General features: G+C 44.4%; 1 protein-coding gene across 1 annotated transcript; it reads left to right on the top strand.

Moving 5' to 3' along the window:
• The first annotated feature begins 13894 nt into the window (after positions 1-13894).
• On the top strand, positions 13895-18042 carry LOC8033052 ((3R)-3-hydroxyacyl-CoA dehydrogenase). Its single transcript, XM_029985297.2, is given in 4 exon segments — positions 13895-14066; positions 14890-15095; positions 17657-17972; positions 17975-18042. Coding segments are annotated over 4 exon segments (762 nt in total).
• Positions 18043-21053: the final 3011 nt, after the last annotated feature.

The raw sequence follows: 21053 nt of genomic DNA, 5'->3' as shown, positions 1-21053 counted from the left end.
TTGAAAACAGGACTTATGTTGTTCGTAAAGACAAGCGCTGGATTAAGAAATACGAACTATTCCCTCGGAAAATTTCAATAGTTCATATCTTCATAGCTGCTGTCCGAGACATGCTGGTCAGAGAGGTGCCTGACGGTGTAGTGGTCAACATCTCCAGCCTGGTCACCAAGAAGGGCTTAAAGGACGACGGTTACGTCGCTTCCAAGGCCGGCATTGTCGGCCTCAGCAAAACAGTAGCCTGGGATCTCGCCGACAAGGGAATTCGGTGCAACGCTTTAGTTCCTGGTCAAGCGCACAGTCCAGCACTAAAGTTGTTCGGAGGTTTAACAGAAGACCATAAACATAAAATGATCTCTCGGCTCTTGCTTGGACGACCCGCACAACACCGTGAGATCGCTAACGTGTTCGCTTTTTTATGTTCACAAGAGAGCTCGAGTATGGCAGGAACCGCGGTTAAAGTGGCTGGCGGCTGCTTTTTGTGATTTGAGTTTCGGAAGCTGCACCGTCTGATTTAAAAAAAAAAATACGACAAAAAGAGCAAATTTTATCGTTCATTTAAATAGGGTATTCTTTTAACACTTCCTTTGTTTGCCAGATATTTTAATAGTCTCAAGAAGAGCTTCCTGCGCGCCTCAATGTGGCGGCAGACGTCGCCCTTAAAAAAGTTTTCCTGGTAATTGTTTTAGAACATCATTCGCTGTTGCGTTGAGACATCTAAGAAGTTACTTTCAAATTATGCTTACCAGCTTCACTGCCTTTGTTTGTTATCTGGACAGTCTTTCGCGTGGTATCGCAGAACTTAGGTCTCGTAGTAAAGAAAAACAAATGAACAGGATGTAAATCAGTATGTTATTTTTCGGCAACATTTCGAAAACGCTGTCGGGCCCCTTCTTTGTCTAAAATAAATTTGCGGGGGGAGACCAGGAATCTTACTTTTAGATTTTCATATTCCTTCGATCATTTTTGCGGGGCACCAAGGACTTGCATGCATACACTTGATCGAATGTAGCGCTACACTCTTAAAAAAAAAAGGTGCGCAAAGGGACCAATCGCCATCTTTCATCCCCGCGACCCTAGCGCCCTCTATTCAGAAGCGGTAACTCGAGCAGTTCGTCCCGCGGGCATTTCGTTGCTCCCGCTGGAGTTGATCCCCTAACGAATACTTTAGTCCCCTCGCCAATAATGGCTGCCACAAGCCTTCGATGAAGTGGACGAAGCATCACTCGAGTAGCTATTCTGGAAAGAAGCCTTGGCAAAACAAGATTTTGGCCCCGGGATTTAGAAATTGTGACTACACGCGCATATTCGGTGATTGTTTCCGGCCGCGAAAAACATGAGAACGGAATCCGAGCGACGCGGAGGCGCCGGAGACGAGGCCAACGAGGCTACCTACTCTCCGACTGCCGCGCGCGCGCCCGAGTTTGAACTGGAGGTGACGGTTGACCCAGTTGACCTGTGGCGGTGCGGTGGAAGCCTCGTCGGATGCAGTCGGAGTGGCAACCGATTGGACGGTGAGTTTTGATTGCTTTGGCTACTTGTTGAGCAGCAGAAATGTTATAGTCATTTCAGAACGTACTTCATAAAGTCGCAGGGTTACCCTGTACGATAGGCGCTCGCTCTCTGACGCGGTCGGGCTCGTACTCGTCCATGTTAGCGTGCAAACGAGGCCTAGCACTTCAAAACTAGACCCGGCGGCAATCAGTTCATCACACAAACGATATAACACCGGCAGATGGTTTCGTCGACGCAGCAGCGTTTTAATGCCACTTAGGTTCATCGAAAAGTACCCGTGTTCGTTTCATCGACCAACCTTGCGACGCTTCATCGGAAGCGTCTTTCCGCACATATCGCCTCGGTCGGCGACCAAGGCGATGCGAGCTTGACGAAACCGTTGCGGTTCGCATGAGGCCAGGTGCGAGTTCGCGCCTCGAGAGTAAAGTTTCGCGCTTACGCTCTTAGGCGAAATGTATGGTCGTATCCGATATGCGTAAATAAATATGTTCTCGATCAATATTAAAGTGTCTCCGAGCGGAGCGAAGGGTTTCAGCGCGTGGTGCGGACGGTTTGAAAGCGGCGATCGCCAATTCATTTGTGGCGTATCAGAGTCGCCTGGGCAAGTCCGCTTTAGTTGAGGTAGGTTTGCGGCGAACGAAATTAAACCAATAATGCAATCCCCGTGGTGAACGAAACAAAACAAACTCGACGAAACGTTGTAGGAGCACGTATCGACGAAATTGAGCGGTGCCGCGAAGTCGTGCACGCGCGCGTTTAGTGAAGCATTATTTTATGTTTTTACTTTCTCTGCGGGTTTCCGAGTGTCTTTCGGCCCTCTATGTTTCGGCCGAGGCTGGTCGGCTCCGCGGCACAGTTTATAGTTTCAACCATGGTCGGGAATCACCAAATTGGAATTGAACTTGAACGCTGTGACGATACTATTGTTTATAGAGCCCAGCGTAGAGGTGTTTTGTCTTGTAATACTTCTGCTTTTGAGATCCTCACTTCGGAGTTTGCTTTCGCCCTGTGTAACTTGTGCTCGTGGCTTCGAAATGTGTGTTGTATTCTTCAAAGCTGCTCTTGTAATCTTCGTTCAAAAGTTTTCTTTTTTTTTTTTAGGCTTGTTATTGATAGCTTTGGGCTCTGAGCATTTTCATTGCTTTGGACTCTGAGCATTTTCAAACAGTCTGGTTAGGACACGCGTGTCGAAAAATAAATTTTACGCGAATAAACAACAAAAAAAAATTAGAGTAATATTTATTTATTTATTTATTCATTTATTTATTTATTGAAAATACATGCAGGGCCCGAAGGCATTACAGAGGGGGAGAGGCACATACATAAAATAAAGATATTAATATAGTAACAAGTGAACAATATTAAATATGCAACAAACAAAAAAAATCGACAGGTCATGGGTCACAGACGCGATTCAGTCGGTAATCACGTCCTTTCCACTTGTTTTCTTTCGGGTGCGGGGAGGAGAGGTGGATTGCCTTGGCCATCGCGTTCAGGTAAAGAATTGGTATGCCAATCTTATTGAGGGGAAAATTGTGTATTATTATTCCGTGACGTCATGAAATTAATAGAAAATTAATCTCGCGCCGTCAATATTGCTAAAAAATGTTTTTGCGCAAAATTTATTTTTTTGGCACTTGTGTCCCTTATAAACTGTTTAAAAGAATTTTTTCAGGGTTTCTTTAGGGTGCAATTTTCTCGTCTTGACTGTCATTCGATTTCGCATTAATAAATTCTGGTTATGACAGACACTATGCTTTATGACAGTATCTCACATAAATAATAGGGTATTACCACATAGCATCGTCATTTTGGAACAGAAGTAGCTGCAATCAAAAATAAAAACAAGTCACGTAAAAATAAATTTGCACATGCCATGAACAGTTATCACGACACAAAATGTTGCTATAGCTTCATTTAAAGGACACTTTAATTTTGAGTTGGCCTAGCACCTCCTAAATACCAATACCTTAGCCCTTAATTTTCTTTCTCGGTTATCATATTTCAGTGCAGGGTATATAGTGGACAGTGCTATGTTAGCATTGGCCTAGAACTCGTGTTCAGTTGGTGAGAATACGTGTTCCAGCTGAATGCAAATGCAGCACTTTTTCCAGTCAGCCTTGCGATGACCTATGAGAGGGGGTAGAATCCAGCAACACTAAAGCCTTGCGATCTAGGAGGCATTGAACTAACTGAGTAATCTTTGATTATTGAGCTCCTTGAACTATTGATTTCGCACTTGTAGGCTTCTTTGTCTCTTGAATGTTATTAAAAAAATACTTTTGATGTAGCACAAAAAAAAAAATTCGACCACAGGTGGAGAACAGACATATGGAAAAGGGTTGATTTATGAGGTTTAGGGCGAAAACGAGCTGGTGCTAGTTAATTAAGACTATGTCTGCCTGTCCTTTCTTTTTCGAAATCTCTGAGTGTTTTTACTATGTTCAAGGTTGGTTTACTTCGTTCCTTCTAATTTTCAGAAGCTGCAAGCATCCTCGCCCACGACTGAAGATTGAAATTTCATAGCCGGCCACATGGACGCAATGAGAAGAGAAAGGAAGGGAGCTACTACGTATATGGAGATGGTGAAAGATGCCATGGAGAGGACTTTTTCGGCAAGGAGGGTACATCAGCGTACACCCTACAATCTTCAACACCGTAGACGACTATCCAGCCCTAAAGCTCACAGACCAGGTAATATGTTGCTTACTAACGATGTTGCTCATGCTTTTAGGAGCAGTAAGTTCCCTGATAAGACCACGACCACCCCCATTATGGTGCATTCGCGCTGCTAGCGAATGGAAGCTCCTGCAGGGAGATCTCGGTGACGCGGTTGGGGAAAATGTTCCTCAACGCACAGATCTGCTTTGCAGTTGCGGCTCCAGTCCTGGCATAAATGCGCCGTTAGTCCTGTCATGGTGAAGTCTGGCACCATGATGGGTCTCCTTTTTTATCCCACTTACATCAATTACGATTTTGTTACAACTGATAAGTGATGATTTTTTTTCGCTTTTTCTTTTAAAAAGAGCAGTTTACAAATATCTTCAAGTAGACTGAAAATGTGAAAATAATGTTTCTTGCAGATCTTTGCAGTGTCTTTTTGTATTAGTACTGGCGCCAAGGCAAAGGAGCGATTTATGAACGTTGCCTCAGAAAACCTGCCAACTGTTCTCATGGTGACTGAGGGAAAACCAAGACCGGCCCTGTTCTGCGAGATCATTGTAAGGCTTCATGATGCAGAAGGTATAAAAAAGGTGCACTTTACCCTTTGTTGTATTACACTTTTCTTTTTCAGCACATTTGCAGTAAATGAAGCCGTTCGTCTTTTGCTATTAATTTCCTTCCAAGGGCTCAGCTTCCGGGTTGGCAGAAACTTCGGGCTCTCGGGACAAGTATTTCATTAGCTGACCCTGCCCTCATGCACATGAGTATGTGCAGAAAGCATGGTCACCAGTTTTATTATCGACAGCTGGCTGGATCTGAGAGCATACCCAATGTGATAACAAGGTTTAAAATGGCACTGCCCTGCCAACCTGTTGGAAGTTTTCAAGAGAGCAAGCACACTGTCCTTGCCCTGTTGCTCATTTCAGTGGGAATTATTCAAGTTCAACATGCCTTTAAAAAAAATTCTCCTCATAGGCCACTTCTTGCTTGCCTTTGTTATAGCAGCATTATAAGAAAATACTTGCGTTTTAGTTATATTTGTGGAGGGCTAGAAAACCGAGCAAATAGCTTTATATTTTGGTAGGTTCCTCCTACTGAGCGAGATTTGGCGCAGCTGAGATGTATCTGATCGAAACTGGCCAACCAAAAACCCTGCACATTCTGAATTAGTTGGCTTATGTGGAAAATTGGGGTACTTCATACTTGTTTTTATTCCTTTGTTTATTTTAAAGTAAGTATTAACAGCACTTCTCAAAGCACGGGCAAAACTAAATGTGATCACAAGCATAATGAGATGTGCTTGGAACGAATTACTTTCAGAAAACTGATAACAACATCATAGTCTTATTAACTGGCACTTCCTCCATGGCAAAAGCAAGCACCACGAGTCTTTTATTATCCCATTGACATCTTTGCAATTACGATTCTGTTTCTCATAATAAATTGGGAATCTTTTTTTTTCATCTCCTGCTTTTCTACAGGGTAGTTTACGATTTATTGGCTCACTAAAGATCATCTATTTTTATTTCAGATTTTTGCTGAGTTTAATCGCATCACAAGCGTCGATGCCGAGCAACTCTTTTTTTAAATTGCCTCAGAAAACCTGGCGACCGCCCTTGAACTGACAGAGGGCAAGACAAAGCCGGACATTTTCTACCAGACTGTTGAAAGGATGGATGATGTTAAAGAATCGAAAAACAAGGTATACCTGCTTTACAATTTAGCCTTCATTGACTGTTAGCGGAAGTCCCAATCCAGCTAGCTTTCTATTGCAACCGAATTGGAGCCGACTCAGTTCATGTGATAGGTGGGTGCAAACTATGTAAATTAAATTCGAGATATCTAACAGTTATCTGTACGGCATCTGAAATTCCAAATGCTTCTGTACATTAATTCTAAATTGTAAGTGACCGTCTAGTGATGAGTAACATCAAAAAAAATGGGGGAATGGCTGTATTTAAAAAGAAATATAAATTTGCATTACTGATGTGATGCTTAAATAGACCCTTCATATTTTGTGTTGAATTGCTGTGACACTTGGCACTGAGCACAATTGAAAGGATTAGTTTAAAAAACAATCTACTAGCATGGGTGATTATTCTGTTATTAACTGTGTGCATATGAGGAAACAAAATCAGGCCCTTATTTCTCACCTGGTAGGATTTGACTGCATGGTATTACTGTTTCACCCTATGTCCGGATGCAGCGTATGCTAAGAGCAATCCCATTTAATCGTGCTCTTTGAACATAGCACATAACACATGTCGCCGCGCCCACTCTCTAAGGACACATGACACCCGCACAGCTTTGGATTAGCTCTGATGGCTCGCAGCATCCGCTGCGCCCTGACTATGGTGATACAGAGTATAGTGTAGATGGTGGTTGGACAAAAAAATTCTGAAGTGTCTGTGCTCTGTGGTATGAAAATATTTTAAAGGGATACTTAACGAAATTTGAAATATACCCGTCCTGTTCAGATATGGGCTGAATATGATCAACAATATCCATAAATGACAATCTCACGTTTGTATTTTGAGCCTGAAGGCTGAATTTTTCGTTATAAACGAAATACCTTTCTGGCTTTAATGCAAGGCTTTAGATGAATCCGTGTTAAGAACCTTTTCATATACATCAACCGCATCTAGGAGTTTTAGATATCGCAGTGCTCCCGAAACTTACTGTTGACCGGAGATGGTCCATCTTTTGCGTTGTTTGTGCTACTCCTTTGCTCACCAGTCGAACAACGTGGTGAAGTTTGGGTACCCGATGATGACCTAGCCTGGAGAGGATATTCCAGCTGCTCCAATGACCAATTTAGCTTTGATTTGCCAAGAACAATATTAGGGTAACTGGTTTGGGGTGTTAGGTTTAGGGAGTATGTACTGAACCTGTTTCAGGTAGTCTATCAGTTACCTGTATCTGCTTATCATCAGTTACTTGTATCTGCTCTAAGGGCAGGCCTCTCTTTTTGTCAGAAAGCCTTCGATTTTATGATTTGTTTTAATTCCCAACCTTTGTTTCAGACGTTCCCCGCAGTCTATTCCATCGAAGTGTGTCCCAGGACCCCAACAGAGCGCCGCAGTGTGCTTTTTGTAAATCTGGCTTATGAGACAGAGGACCCTCTGGAAGCTGTGGCACTTAGTTTCTGCCTGGCATGGGTTTTCGACCTTCAGTACTTCGTTAAATATTTTTGCACATTTGTTTGTTTAGAGAGACTTGTAGGTCTCAAACATTCAAAGCTGGGCTGCATGGACACAAGGCTGTTGACCATCCTAAATTTAAAAAAAAAAGTTTTTTTCCACACCTGTTGTTAAAAGAATGTTGTTTTGGGCTTGTGTAATGCATTGAAGGAATGCATTCGCATTTAAGTGAACATTATTTTTACTTTCTTGAGCACATGCATTCCTGAAGGTCTAAAACCCATGGCAAATTTTTTCTTCTGTTTTTTTTTTTTTTTTTTTTTTTTTTATAAATATAGGGTGACCCAAGTCACCGGGCTCGATCAAAAATGGACCGTAAAAATCGTCGCCTTCACGTCGTAGACCGTGGCAATTTTATTCGCCCTATTATTTACAGAAAAAGAGCTGCGCTTTGTAATTCAAAAAAACGACCTGTGAAATACACCTATGACGAAAAATTTAGATCGCTACGTACAGGCGTCAATTTTTACGGTCCATTTTAGGTCGAGCCTGGGGACTTGAGTCATCTTATATACTAGTAATTTCTTGAGCAGATATGTTCCTACAGGCCAAAAACCTTTCCCAGTTTTTTTCTTTTTTTAAATTTATAAATATGCTAGTAATTTACTGCCTCACATTTTATGATTGGGAGCTCTTTTACTAAGGTGTTTGATTTTTTATAGTCATTTTCATTAAAAAGGGAACAAGCGACATTAAAAAGAGTTGTCTCTTGTTAGCTTTTTTTTTCTCTACAAGTTTTTCTTATTTTTGATTGGATATTAGGGTGTCTACAATATGTTTTAGTGCTGTGAAACGAGCCAGAACAATCAGATCCTGCATGTAGAAAGCTCAATTAAGATTTCACCAAATGTGAATTTTTCCTGCAGTAATTTCAAAGCTTAGCTCCCTTCAGATGAAAAATAAGACCAACAAACTGGCCAGTGTCAATAGCAGTCATGTCTGCAGATGATAGAGTTGGCGATGGTTGTAACTCCCGGTAGGCACAACGAGCAGATGAGATCGCCTTCTGCTTCCCTTGCTTAGAACAAAATGACGTCGCAGTTTACAAGCATTGCTAACGCTGCAAGCATGTCCACCGTAGGCCCTGGCAAGTTCGTCTAATTTTTCACAGGAAGGAGGCGAAGTTCCTTACAATTTCAACAGGTAACATGCACATTCAGTGAATGCTTTAACTTTTAATGTGCAGGCACCAATTTTTCGGGCTCGTTCAGCAGCACTAAGAACCATTGTAGATTCCTATATATATGCTAGTCATGTAAAATTTCGGCAAGTTCTTCAGTGCCAAGATGGCAGTATTTTCTTGTATACTTTCTTGTGATGTGCAATTGTTTTCATTTACAGTGTTGTGTAGTTCTAGAATAAATATATTTCCACAATGAAAGTGCTACTTTTTTTTTCTACAGATAGCTGGTGCCATGTTTCGTAAAATGGTGATGTTAGCTGTAAAAAAACCTGCCTCAAAGTTCTACGAATGTTGTCCGCATATCCAGTCTTCGCAGCTTCTTTCACAACAAAGACTTGCTTTTTCCAAATAAAGGTGTGCGACATTTCATATGTACTGCAACATTTAGCTGTGAATGGGAATGAAAGGTCTGAGGTATTGAATACCTCCCTGCTCTGAAAAGACACTTTGTGCAACTTTTCAGAAGATATACCTTTTCAAACAAGTTGCACAATCTGCCTTTTCTGAATAGGAAGCTGTTCAATGCCGCAAACCTTTCACTCCTATTCACAGCTAAAGGGTCTCATTACTAGTAATTTCGGCTCTAAAAGTGTCAAAATTCGTTCACAAAAGGACGAAAATTACCCTCTCAATACTATAAAATTAATCCCTAAAAGGGTCAAAATTGATCCTCAAAGGGACGAAAGTTGCTCCCCCGTCACTATAAATATCATCCCTTTAAGTGGCAAAATTAATCCCCAAAGGGACGAAAGTTACTCCCCCGTCACTATAAATATCATCCCTTTAAGTGGCAAAATTAATCCCCAAAGGGACGAACTTTAGTCCCCAATAAAAAAAAAGTTAGTCCCCCAATCACCACTGTTGATCCCCAAAGGGATCAAAGTTACTCCCCCAATTATAAACACGACGGCGCTCAAGGGACCATAATTAATCCCCTGAAGAGTTAAGCTTAGTCCCTGATGCCCTGCTGTAGGGATCAAAAGCACTCCTCTTAACGGTTCAAAACTTTGACCAGAAGGGATCCATGAAAAGGGACTAAAAGAAAAGGGAGGGACTAAACCGGGGTTTTGCCGTTTTTGGGGGATCACTCTCAGTGACATCGATTTAGTCCCCAAAAAGGACGAAGTACTACTCCTTTTTTTTTAAGAGTGTATCGCAGATACCATGAGCATGCCTGCGCCACGTATAATATTATCAACTAGCTTGGAAACGCGGCCATAACAAACTCGGTGTTTGCTTGTATTGCGGTCGTTCTATTTTCATGCACCCGTTTACACCTCTGCAAAGACTGTTTTACGATGCAGCAAAAACGTAGAGCGGTTCCTCCGCATATGCTTTCAAATGAGGCTGCGCTAGGTTTTCGTTCATTCTGGTGCAGGCGGTGTAGATGAGTCGAATTTTTGAAACCTGGCAGCGATCGTTGCTATGGTAACCATCGCGCCGTGACACTTTTTTCCAACTTTGGCCAATAAACTTCGGGAATTAATCGGGGTCAATTATAGAACGCAGAACAGAAAACCAAATTTTTCTGCGCGCGCAAGTCTTTATTTTAAAGATGAGACAAATCGAAAGTCAAAGTGCCCCTCAACTCTCACGCCGTCGCTCGAGTGTCGTCTCTGGGGACAACCTAGCTGCCCGTTGGGTTCGCTTTTCAAAGACTCCAGCCGCGTCTTCCGCGATTGTCGACTTTTCAAGGATTAAGGGCTGTGTTTACTCCAACGTAGACGTACGCAACGCCCGCCAGCGCAGATCGACGTTCGTCGGCCACTGCGCTACGTCACGCCGCACAGAGAGGCGCCCGAGCGACCATGTTTAGGGTCCAGCGCGGTCCAGCGCGCCCGAGGAACTTCCCCACTTTGCGCATGCGCGTCGCCGTGGCAACGGCGTCGTATCAACACTGTATTTTCGCTCCCTGGTCGGTACCAATCCTTCAATCATGCAATCGGTCGGTCAGAGCTCTGCGGACACTGTGTTTCGTCCATGTCATATAGTTAAGCTTCAAAACAGCGATTCGGGACAGTGGTGTTAGCAGTTCGAAAACAAGCAAATTATGGGGATAACGAGTGCAAACCATTTATTTTCTCCAAAACGTCAAACTATAGTAGACGGAAGATCAAAAAAAAAAAAATCACGATGTCGCGGGGGTCGAAGCTATGCGGAGCACAAATTCGTCTACTTCATGCGCAGCGGTTGCACTGACGTCATAACGCCGAGCTCTGATTGGTTCTGATAGAGGGACAGTGGGTAGACCTCAATGCTTGCTGCCTTCAGGTCTACCCACTATCCTTCCGATCGGAGCCAATCAGAGTTCGGCGTTGTTCTGACCTCAGTGCAACCGCTGCGCAAGAAGCAGACGAACTTGCCCTCCGCACAGTCTCTTGGCAGGTTCGCCGGGGTCGTTCCAAGTGACTCGAAGATTCCGGTGATTCTGCAGGATGCTTCGTTGAAATATTCGCTCGATATTCCGCAGCGACCTTATTCTAACCGATTTTCAGTGTGTTATCATAGCAGACTTTCACGTTGACTCAATAAACTGACACCGAAAAGAGCGGACGATGAATAAATTGCGCAGCGTACGCGTTCAAAACTTTAGCGCACTTTGCAGAGAACATACAAGGCATAGAGGATTGACTCTCATTTTCATCGACCAACGCTACTGCCGTTTACAAACTAAGACACCCTAGTTGAAAAATTCCGGCCGGCTAAATATATCGGAGGTTCCACTGGGTACGCCGCTCCCGTTCATTCACGGCTCTGTTTCGATCGGGAACGGCTGCCGGTCCGTATATACGACTAGCACATGATTCTATATAGCACACAGATTAGTTCATCATTAATTCTAATTAAGTCTACCTTTTGGCGCTTCATCGAACTTCCAGCTTTTCCCCGCACTTTATCACCACCGGCTCGTTAGGTCTTGCCCAACGTTGCTAGAACCACTCAGTTGGGAAACTGAAATAGAGACTGCTCTGAAAAAGCGGCGCCGATCCTTATTCCAAACCGAGCTAATGGCGATAGCAACGCTGCCATTTCTCCCGCAGCGGTCACTCCGTGAACTGCACGGCCACACTTACTGGTTGCGTCGAGTCACGGAATGGCCGGTGGCGCCATCTCGCAGGGCCATCTTGCAGTAGCCATATAACGCCACTTTTATGTTTCAACTCGTCGTCAAAGGGCAGCGCTGTTATCGTATTTAGCTCGGTCTTGGTGGACTCCACTTTGCGAGTTTCCGCACTGAGTGTTTTCGAGTTTCGTTAGGTCTTGCCTAACGAGACTCGGGGTGTAGCGCATCCTCGGAGCAGCCCACGCCCACGCACACACTCGCCCGGTCGACCTCGCGAACGTTAAATACGCTCACCAAGACGGGGACATGATAACAGCACACGACACGCGGCAATAACGGCAGGTCCACATCCCAGAAATTAGCATCTCGCACACCCCGACTAGCCCCGACGATCCCGACAACCGGATTCTCGAATGGGGCGCTCGCGCGAGTGCTTTTGGGATAGCCAGCGTCGTCTGCCTGCTTTCGTCCGTCGTGAGCTGCGCCGAGGTGCGCTGGGCTACGCTGCGCTACGTCCCATTGCGCATGACAACGGAGTACCGACCCCCGTTCGCAGCGAGCGTCGGCCAACGCGATCGGGCGCGTGTGCTCGTCGACGTTACGACGGAGTATAAGCAGACCTTTAGTATCGCGGAAAGTCGCGACGAGCGATTGACTCAAAATACGGTCCGCCACGGGGCTGCCGGCGAGTGAAGCAGCGGAAAAGGGACAGGTTTTGTTGACTTCCGCATGTAAGTACTAATTGCACAAACGCGCGTTGGTACGAAGCTCATCCAGTCAGAAGCATGGAAGGGTGTGGGGATCGAACCCAGGAAGTTCTGCAGTACCCCAGTGACGTGCCACCGTAGTTCCCACAGCAGCCACACGCGGCTCTAAATCGGCAAATAATTGTTGTTGTTGTTTTTTTTCCTTTGCGATTACATTACGGATAGTGTTTTTTCGGGGAAGGTTGCGCATTTTTTCTCACGTGTGCCAACATAAGCGGCATACAAAATACAAGCTGCAAATTTTTTCAATGTTAAAATCGTTGCACTACTCCAAAAGGGGCCCTGCAACGACTTTATAGAGCGCAGCTCTTACCCCCCATTCACACTGGAAGCGGATCCGCGTTCGCGAAGCGGTTGCGAAAGCGGTTGTATAAAGATCCAGTGCAATTGCACGCGCATTTGATGTCATCGTGTGCGCGTGCAATTGTACTGAATCCTTATACAACCGCGTTCGCAACCGCTTTGCGAACGCGGATCCGCTTCCAGTGTGAATGAGCCCTAAGGCGCCCGTTCCCGGCTTGAGCGGCGTCCCCGTCGCCGTCGCCGTCGCTTTTGGCGTCAGCGTAACCGCGCGGTGCATTCTGGGTAAATTCTGGGTAAGTTCTAGTGCTTTACACCGGCTGTGGCGTTAAGAGCGTTGACCTTGTTTTATTTTATGTCACTTAGTTTCTTATTCTTCTTCGTGCATTACATCCTGTTTTCGTTTATGAGGAATACTGAGCATGGGAAGTTCCTTTCCCCTGGCCGCTATCGGCAAATACATCGCTGCGGATTGCAAACCGCAACGCATCCCTAACCTGCGTCTAAGAATACCAATTAAAATAGTCGTACATGCTAACCGATGAATAAGAGTGTGGGCGGTGAAACTATGGGCTTAAGTATGGCTTCCAGCGAAATATCACATTTACAATACCTACTTATCTCGTTCGGTCATATTTGCATCGCATGGGTGACTGAAAATTTGCACCAACACGCCGACGAGATTTTGCTTTTGGTAGATGGACATACCTGAATGCAGTTCCTCTCGGCGTGTTTTAGATATCAAAGATATTTCACGTACGACGACATTAAAAACCTCTCGAAGGACGCCATAAAATGCTAGAATTATGTTTGCCAGTATCCGGGTCGCTATATTTATCTGCACCAGCCTACACCTGTGCAAAAGCTGTTTTGCAGTGCAGAAATACGAAGAATGACGCATTCTACGAATGTTAAAAAAACACTGCGCTCCTAAATCGAGTCGGGGGATGTACACCGAGTGGACGAGGATGCAGGTGCCGTTTATATGAATCGAACGAGCCCAGTATTTTCGCTTGGCTCGTTTGAAATTAGCAGCAGTTGTTTCGATACAGCAGCGCCCTTAGCGACAACCCCAAACACTATTTTCCGTCATTTAACGCTCGAGCTGCTTGAACTAGAACGGTGACCGGGTGTCAGAAGCTTCCAGTGGTTTCGACAAAGGACATCAGTGCACAAAATTAAATTTCAAGCACCCCCCAAAAATATGGAAACGAGCTCACAGGGATGTTCTTTACGCGAACGCTTGGCTGTGGTGACCGGAGGCGGGGGAAATGTCGGCAAGGCAATCTGCGATGTCTTAGCAGAAAGAGGCGCTCATGTGATCGTCGCTGACATCGATTTGGCGAAGGCTGAGGCCGTGCTCACCACTCTTCCAGGTTTGTGTTTCTATTTGACTTGCTGGGTTGAGATTGCGATGCTTGAATAATGTCCAAATGAAGTTAAAGACTTTGTGCTTAAGGAAGGAGAAGAATAAATCTAAACTTACACATTACGAAATTCACGGAGAAAGGTCCGCCAATGACGAGGTGAATATGTTTAGACCTAAAAAAAGATGGCATCTGATGTGGCGCTGTGTGTGACGAATTAAGTGACTCGGTGCCACAGCGCAGACTACTTGCTTGCTCTAAACATACTTTCAGCTTCGTCAGTCATCAAACTTCTTTTGCAGGTTGCAGTGATTGGCTCTTCCAAGTTCAAACAAACGATTGTTGTTGTTTTTTTATGATATATCGTACAATAGTCGAGAGCAACAAATGATTGTATGCGGAACGCAAGTTCGTCTGCTTCTTTTGCAGGGGTTTTGGTGACGTCAGAACGCCTAACGTTTATTGGCTCTGATAGAAATATTGTGTAGGCCTCAAGGCAGCCTGCTTTGACGTCTACCCCTATCCTTCAATCAGAGACAACCAGAGGTCTGCTTTCTGATGTCACCCCAACACCTGCAAAAGAAGCAGACGAACTTGCGTTCCGCATACACACCGAGCTACCTGAAAAAATAAAAAAAGGAAAAAAGCAGTCGGGAGCAAAGACAGGTGGCAGCAGGTAGTTTTCTGGGATGCTTATATTCTGAAATGTCATAAGAAAATTAAATATTTGAAGGAATGTGAAGTCACATAAAGTTTTGTTTGAAGTTGTTCGTATGGGCTTCTCCTTGTTTCATGTTTCGTTTGATACCGTAACTTACCCATGTATTTTCAGCTGTGCGCGACGGTCAGAGACACGTTGCAATGCAAGTTGATATTGCTGACTCAACATCAGTGCAAAACCTATTTTCGTCACTGAAGCAAGTACACGGTTCCCCCGTTAGCGTTCTGGTGAACTGCGCCGCCATCTTTGGCAGTGGCACCACCATTCTCGATACAAGCGAGGAGAGTTTTAATCGAGTCGTCGATGTTAACCTCAAGGTAAGCTTAAACGCTTGACTGTTCTGAAAACTGCACTGAAGATTAAAAAAAAAGAGTTCCTTAACGAAAAAAGGCAAGGACAGTTTGTTACCAACTTTATTACGTTAGCTTACTCAGGTACGACGCTCTTGGCGACCCAGAGACTAATTGTTTTAGGAATAGCATTCGCGAATACTTCTTGCACGTCTCGAATTCAGAGATCGAGTGCGCTATGTATGTATACTTGTGAATTCTCGGTATCTGTATGTTGGGAGACTATTTCTTGTGAAGGACAGCGCGTTGCCCTTTTGAAAGCGTTGGGGTAAATAACTTTGTTATAAAAGATATCATTTCGAAAGAAAGCAAAAAAAGAAACATATTGGTTCTCCCTGTCGTTTGAAGCATGTCCTTTCTTCAGTAGGTGATGCGGCTTATTTTAACCACTGATGTTATGAAATTACACTCGGTACGCTTAATCCTGACTACCTACATAAATAAATTCCAAAATGGGACACAAGCGTACCTGTTTTGCTAAATATTTCGCAACATACTGCGCGATTTTTAGTTTCTCTACTTTTGGGTGGAGCCGAACTAATAGCTAACGTGCTTGCAAAGTTTTCAGTAAGATTTATTTTCGAATATGAAATCTAAAAGCTTTTATTGAAAGCTCGTTTTGGCGAGCAGTTACAACCCTGAAGGCAAAAATATACATTTCATTTGCAAAGAAGTTACCTCCATTCAGCATATCGTGCAATTACTCATGTCAAAGGTTTGGTCTCGTATATAAAGATATATTTTAGGCTGGCACAAGCTATATAAACGTAAAATAATACGCTAAATACCTGAGGTTGTGGATCTAGATTCTTAACATCTGCACGTGAACTCAGCTTTTTGACTGTGTGGTATATAATCATGCCAAAGGTTGCAGAGAACCCTAAAAAGGTTTAAGCAGCAGTGGCACCACGGATGGCGCTCTTAAAAAGCATGGAATATTTTTTTTTATTACCACTGAGCATAGTGCTATCTAAAAGCATGGAATGCGTTTTAATAGACTTTCCTATTCCAAAAACGTGTGCAGCCGTCTGTTCGGTCGTTCGTTAGTGCGTTTCCTGGTAAATTTAGCGTCGAAATTGACGTCCTGTGATAACATGGCGTAGCGTGCCAGCACGACTTAACATTCTGATGTCACATTACGTGACCATTCCGCGTTACGTCAGGTAACGTGTGGTCATGTCGCCACGTCAATTACCTCGCTAAATTACGAAAACGAAAGAGGGACACAGGAGATTAAACAGACGACACAGCACGTGTCGTCTGCCGTGTCTACTGTGTAACTCTTTAAATTTAGCGAAACAAGGCACGTGAAGTTACGCCATCGTATCACGTGTCCGTAAACCGTATCGCCACGTCAAGGTGTCTGTGCGTCACGTAAATTTATCCGCTAACCTGACGTCACGTGACGTCAGAATCTCAAGTACGGTGACCACCCTTCTGCCAGCGAAATACGGGACACACAAGGCAGGGGGAGGGAGGGATGGCGGTAGAGGAAATTTACACACACACAACGAACCGTCGCTCTGTTATTACATTTATTATCCTGTGCTGTCTATGTACCTGCAAGCTCTATTCCAGCAATTAAGCTCAAACAAAATTCTCTCCCAGTGGTATATTGTTTTATGTCAAATATCTTATTAAATACGTCGGGGTTGAAAACATAAAAAATCAACAGTAAAAGAACTCAACGCAACAAATGGAAATAAGATATAGTAAATCTTTTTTCAGCTTAATGTTTCCCGTCAACGATCACTTTTATCAACATGGTCCTACACAAATTTTTAACATCATGTTCTTTTTTGACCGTTGTGAATGGCTTCACTAAAAAAAAAATATACAGCAATTTTTTTGCATGGACACAGTGATTTGCAGATAATTAGAATATTTTATCTTTAAAGTTTTGGCGATAAATTTTTCTTACAGTATTTCGCTACCAAGAGGAGAGGCACAGCGGCGCCTGCGCGACGGTTTTCCTGCAAGAACGACAGCCACTTCCCGCAATGCTCGGATAGAAAATGGCGTATCATTTTGAATCACACGATTACCAGCGATCTCCGCGCTTCTCCGTGCCCCGTTGTTCGGCAGCACCATGATTTGCGGAGTGAATCTTAGGACCGTGTGAAATGCGGGACATTTTGAAGATTTGGTTATTTTTTGCGGGACCCGGGACACGAGCCCTCAATGCGGGACAGTCTTGCGAGTCGCGGGACGGGTGGTCGCCCTAGTCTCAAGTTGTTCTATCATGTTCTACCATGGCCTCCCGTGACCCCGATTTTCCCCGCTCGATTCAATAGGGACCCATCTTCAGCAACACGATTTTCACTACCGAAGCAACAGTGTAATTTCGTCTAGACAAACTTTGAGCGAACGCTTATTTTATACTGGTTAGTTTCCATACTCTATGGGATTATGATGCAAAAGTCGATGGAAATTTTGTATCCTTTTGTTTCTTTTTATCTCTTTATTACTAATACATTATGAAGTGGCATCAAATCTATAGTTTCTTAAATGATTTGCGTATGAACCAGGGTACCTTCCTGATGACCCAAGCTGCTGCCCGAGACATGCTGGCCGGAGAGGTGACTCAAGGGGTAGTGGTCAACATTTCCAGCCTGGTCGCCAAGACGGGCTTCAAAGGACGCTACGGTTACGTCGCCTCCAAGGCCGGCATTGTTGGTCTTACCAAAACGGTGGCCTTGGATCTCGCCGACAAAGGAATTCGGTGCAATGCAGTGCTTCCTGGAATGATCCACAGTCCTGTTCCGAGGGTTTCAGAATTCTTTACAAAAGAGCGGCGACAGAAAATTTCGTCCCTGATTCCCCTTGGTCGCTTCGCTCAGCCTCGTGAGGTCGCTGACGTGGTTGCTTTTCTCTGCTCGCCAGAGAGCTCGTATATGACAGGAACCGCAATTGAAGTGGCTGGTGGCTCCAGCTCGTGATTGAAGCTTCGGAAGCTGCACCGTTCGATTGAATAAAAATGTTATGAAGAAATAACTAAATTTATTGTGTTTGAAGACGTTCTACTACTTTAAATACTTTTCTTATCGCTCAGAATTATTTAATTTCATTGTGAAAACAACGTTATGTGCGCATCAAAATGACGACAGACGTTGCGCTTAAAAGCTTTCCTGAGAAAGGTTTAAAATATTGTTGGCTGCTGAGCTGAGACTTCTAAGAGATGCATTTTAAATTCTGATTATCAGCTTCACTTCCCTGGTACGATATATGAACACTGTCTTACGTGGTATCGATCAACTGATATTTTGCACTGAAGAGACACAACTGAACATGCTTTCAAGTTTTTATTTTTCGGCGATACTTGGAACATATTGTCGGGTGCCTTCGCTTAACATTTTGTGTAAACTAAATCGGCAGGTGGATACCATGAATTTTTTTTTATTTATAGTTACACGAGCATACTTGTGGAACACATAGCACTGGCATGCAAACACGTGATGGAATTTAGTGATATTGTATATTCCATGAGCATAACTACAGCACCACGTGTAATAAAATTGACTAGTTTAGAATAACGGCCATAACAAGCGACAAGGACGGTGTTTCCTAATATTGGGCTCGTTCTATTTTCACGCGTGGGAGGCGTAAAAATAGAACGAGCCCGTGTACACTTGTGCAAAATGTGTTTTACGATGCAGCAATAATGTAGGGCGGTGCAGCCTCCGCGTTTACTTTCTGATAGGATTCGCTCGTTGTTCGAGTGAAGCGGTATGCCGGAGTACAGACTTGTGCTTGCGGTGTAGGGGTATCAAACTTGTGAAAGTTGGCAGCGACCGCTACTAAGGTAACCATCGCGCCGTGCCAGTTTTAATCGTGTTTGTGTTTGCCGATTAACGCTAGAGTTGCTTGCCATAGAGGCGCAACCGTGTGTAAGGCGCTCCCAGTGGTTCCCAGCGGTGATATCCCGACATAGATTAAAAATACTAGTAGCTAAAAAATGACGACGAGGTTCCAGACATTTTCGTTCCACGCACGCTTGACCGTTGTGACTGGGGGCGCACGAAATGTCGGCAAGGCAGTCTGCAATGCCTTAGCTTCGAAAGAAGCTTAACTCGTCGCCGCTGACATCTATCGCACGGCAACTGAGGCCGTCCCCTATAAAAATGATTAACACCATTCGAAGTACGTATTATCGCCAATTGTCGATTAATGTCAGTAAGCAGTCGATCCGCTGGCTGTAGATGGCAATCGCCGTATAGACCAACTCATCTCTGTTACGTCACGGCGCGGTGGTGGCGCGTCGGACGCACTTCCGGTCTGGAGCTGTGGGCGGATGTCCCCATATGAGACGTGTATTCCTGCCTTGTTTTCAAAGAAACCAGGCAAAAACCTGCCTTCTTGTCAAAACGCCGCAACTGGGGCAGTGCCGAAAGGGTGGAGAAAAGTTCAAAGGTCAGTTTTCATGCGCTGGGTTCGTCCCACGACGTGGAAATGTCCCGTGAAAAGGGAAAACCAGACGCCTTCGGACCACGATTGCTTGGGCGAGAAGCACTTTGGGTTGAATTCACGGATACTTGTGATCGTCAGAGTTATTTGCTTTGTTCCAACATAAACGCCGGAAAACCGTCAAGTTGTACGGACCACTTGCGAACTACATTCAGTGCGCATTCAAGTTCAAGCGGCCGCCTTGTCGTTCGAACTGTCGTCTGCTCTTTCAAACGTTTCTGCTTGTCGTCTGCTCTTTTAGACGACACGGGCCCGTAGATCAAATCTTGGCTTGGTACTTGCGATAAGAAGTAAGTACAGGCCTCAAAAGACTTAAGTTTTATGGTTGGTAAGCAGACTCGATGTAAACAGTAGATGCAAGGAGATGTTGATCATTGTTACCAGAGGCCATCACCGACTTGTTATGCCTGATTCACTTGGTCCGTCCGATTCTGCTTGCGATTTTCAGTATCGACGTCGACCATCTGAGCTACAGTTCACGCTTTTGCAGTTCGAGTGACGTCGCGACTGAAATTTGCGAGCAAAATGTCATCATGCGAATCAGGCTTCAGCGTCCATTCTGCGGCGTCCACGCGGAATGAATCGCCGCATGTCACATTATTCATGCGAAGTTCTGCGGCGTAACGAGCCTTGGTAATTTCACTGAGGCTGCTGAAGTAGTCAGACATTGCCAGAAAGAATCAACAATTCGAACGCGAAAAAGGGCAGGGAGACTCATGCCGACGCCGACAACATCGCATTTCAATGGTTTGTTTATGGGCAACGGCGAGCTTCTTGCCCACACTCCATCGCGCATGTGCGGCGCCGGTGGCGTCCGCTGGGGGCGCTCCGGTTTGTTTGTAAACATGAGTTGGTGTATAGACGTCATCCGATTGACCTTCGTAGCCATGTTGCCACAATCAATGTTTTACCATTATATATGCTATCGTCAGTGTATCACTATCCTGGTTCCATACAAACGCCAATCGGCCACTGGGGGAGATCAAAAGACTATAAATTTTATAGCCTTTTGAAATGGTCTTACAGTTCAATGGTGTTAGTATGGAACCAGTATAGCGATGCACTGGTGATGGTGAAACTTTGTTGTGAGTTGAAAGCGTGTAATCGTCTGTGTTTTGTCCTCTCTCTGTTTTATACTTTCTGTTATCTAGTGATAGCTTATAGCAAAGATTGCCATCCACGGCCGGCCGTGGATGGCATCAATCATCATAAAGATTCCATCCGATCTACTTTTGTAACAATTTCGCAACTGTGAACGTTTCCTCAACTTTCACCTGGCCAGCCGGAAAATTACGAGAAGTATAGCATATGACCCTACCATTGACTTCGGCAGTGCCCTATACGTGCTAGCGTAATTTTAAGCGCGTACGTGTTCTAATACATATAATTCTTGCTTGCAATTTGGGAAGAAAGCAAAGATTGACCAACAATTTAAAGAAACAAAATGTATTTATCACAACA

This window comes from Ixodes scapularis, unplaced genomic scaffold (genome assembly GCF_016920785.2).
Source record: "Ixodes scapularis isolate PalLabHiFi unplaced genomic scaffold, ASM1692078v2 PGA_scaffold5__190_contigs__length_132052651, whole genome shotgun sequence".
NCBI lineage: Eukaryota > Metazoa > Arthropoda > Arachnida > Ixodida > Ixodidae > Ixodes > Ixodes scapularis.
This window is presented reverse-complemented; position numbering and strand designations above follow the sequence as displayed.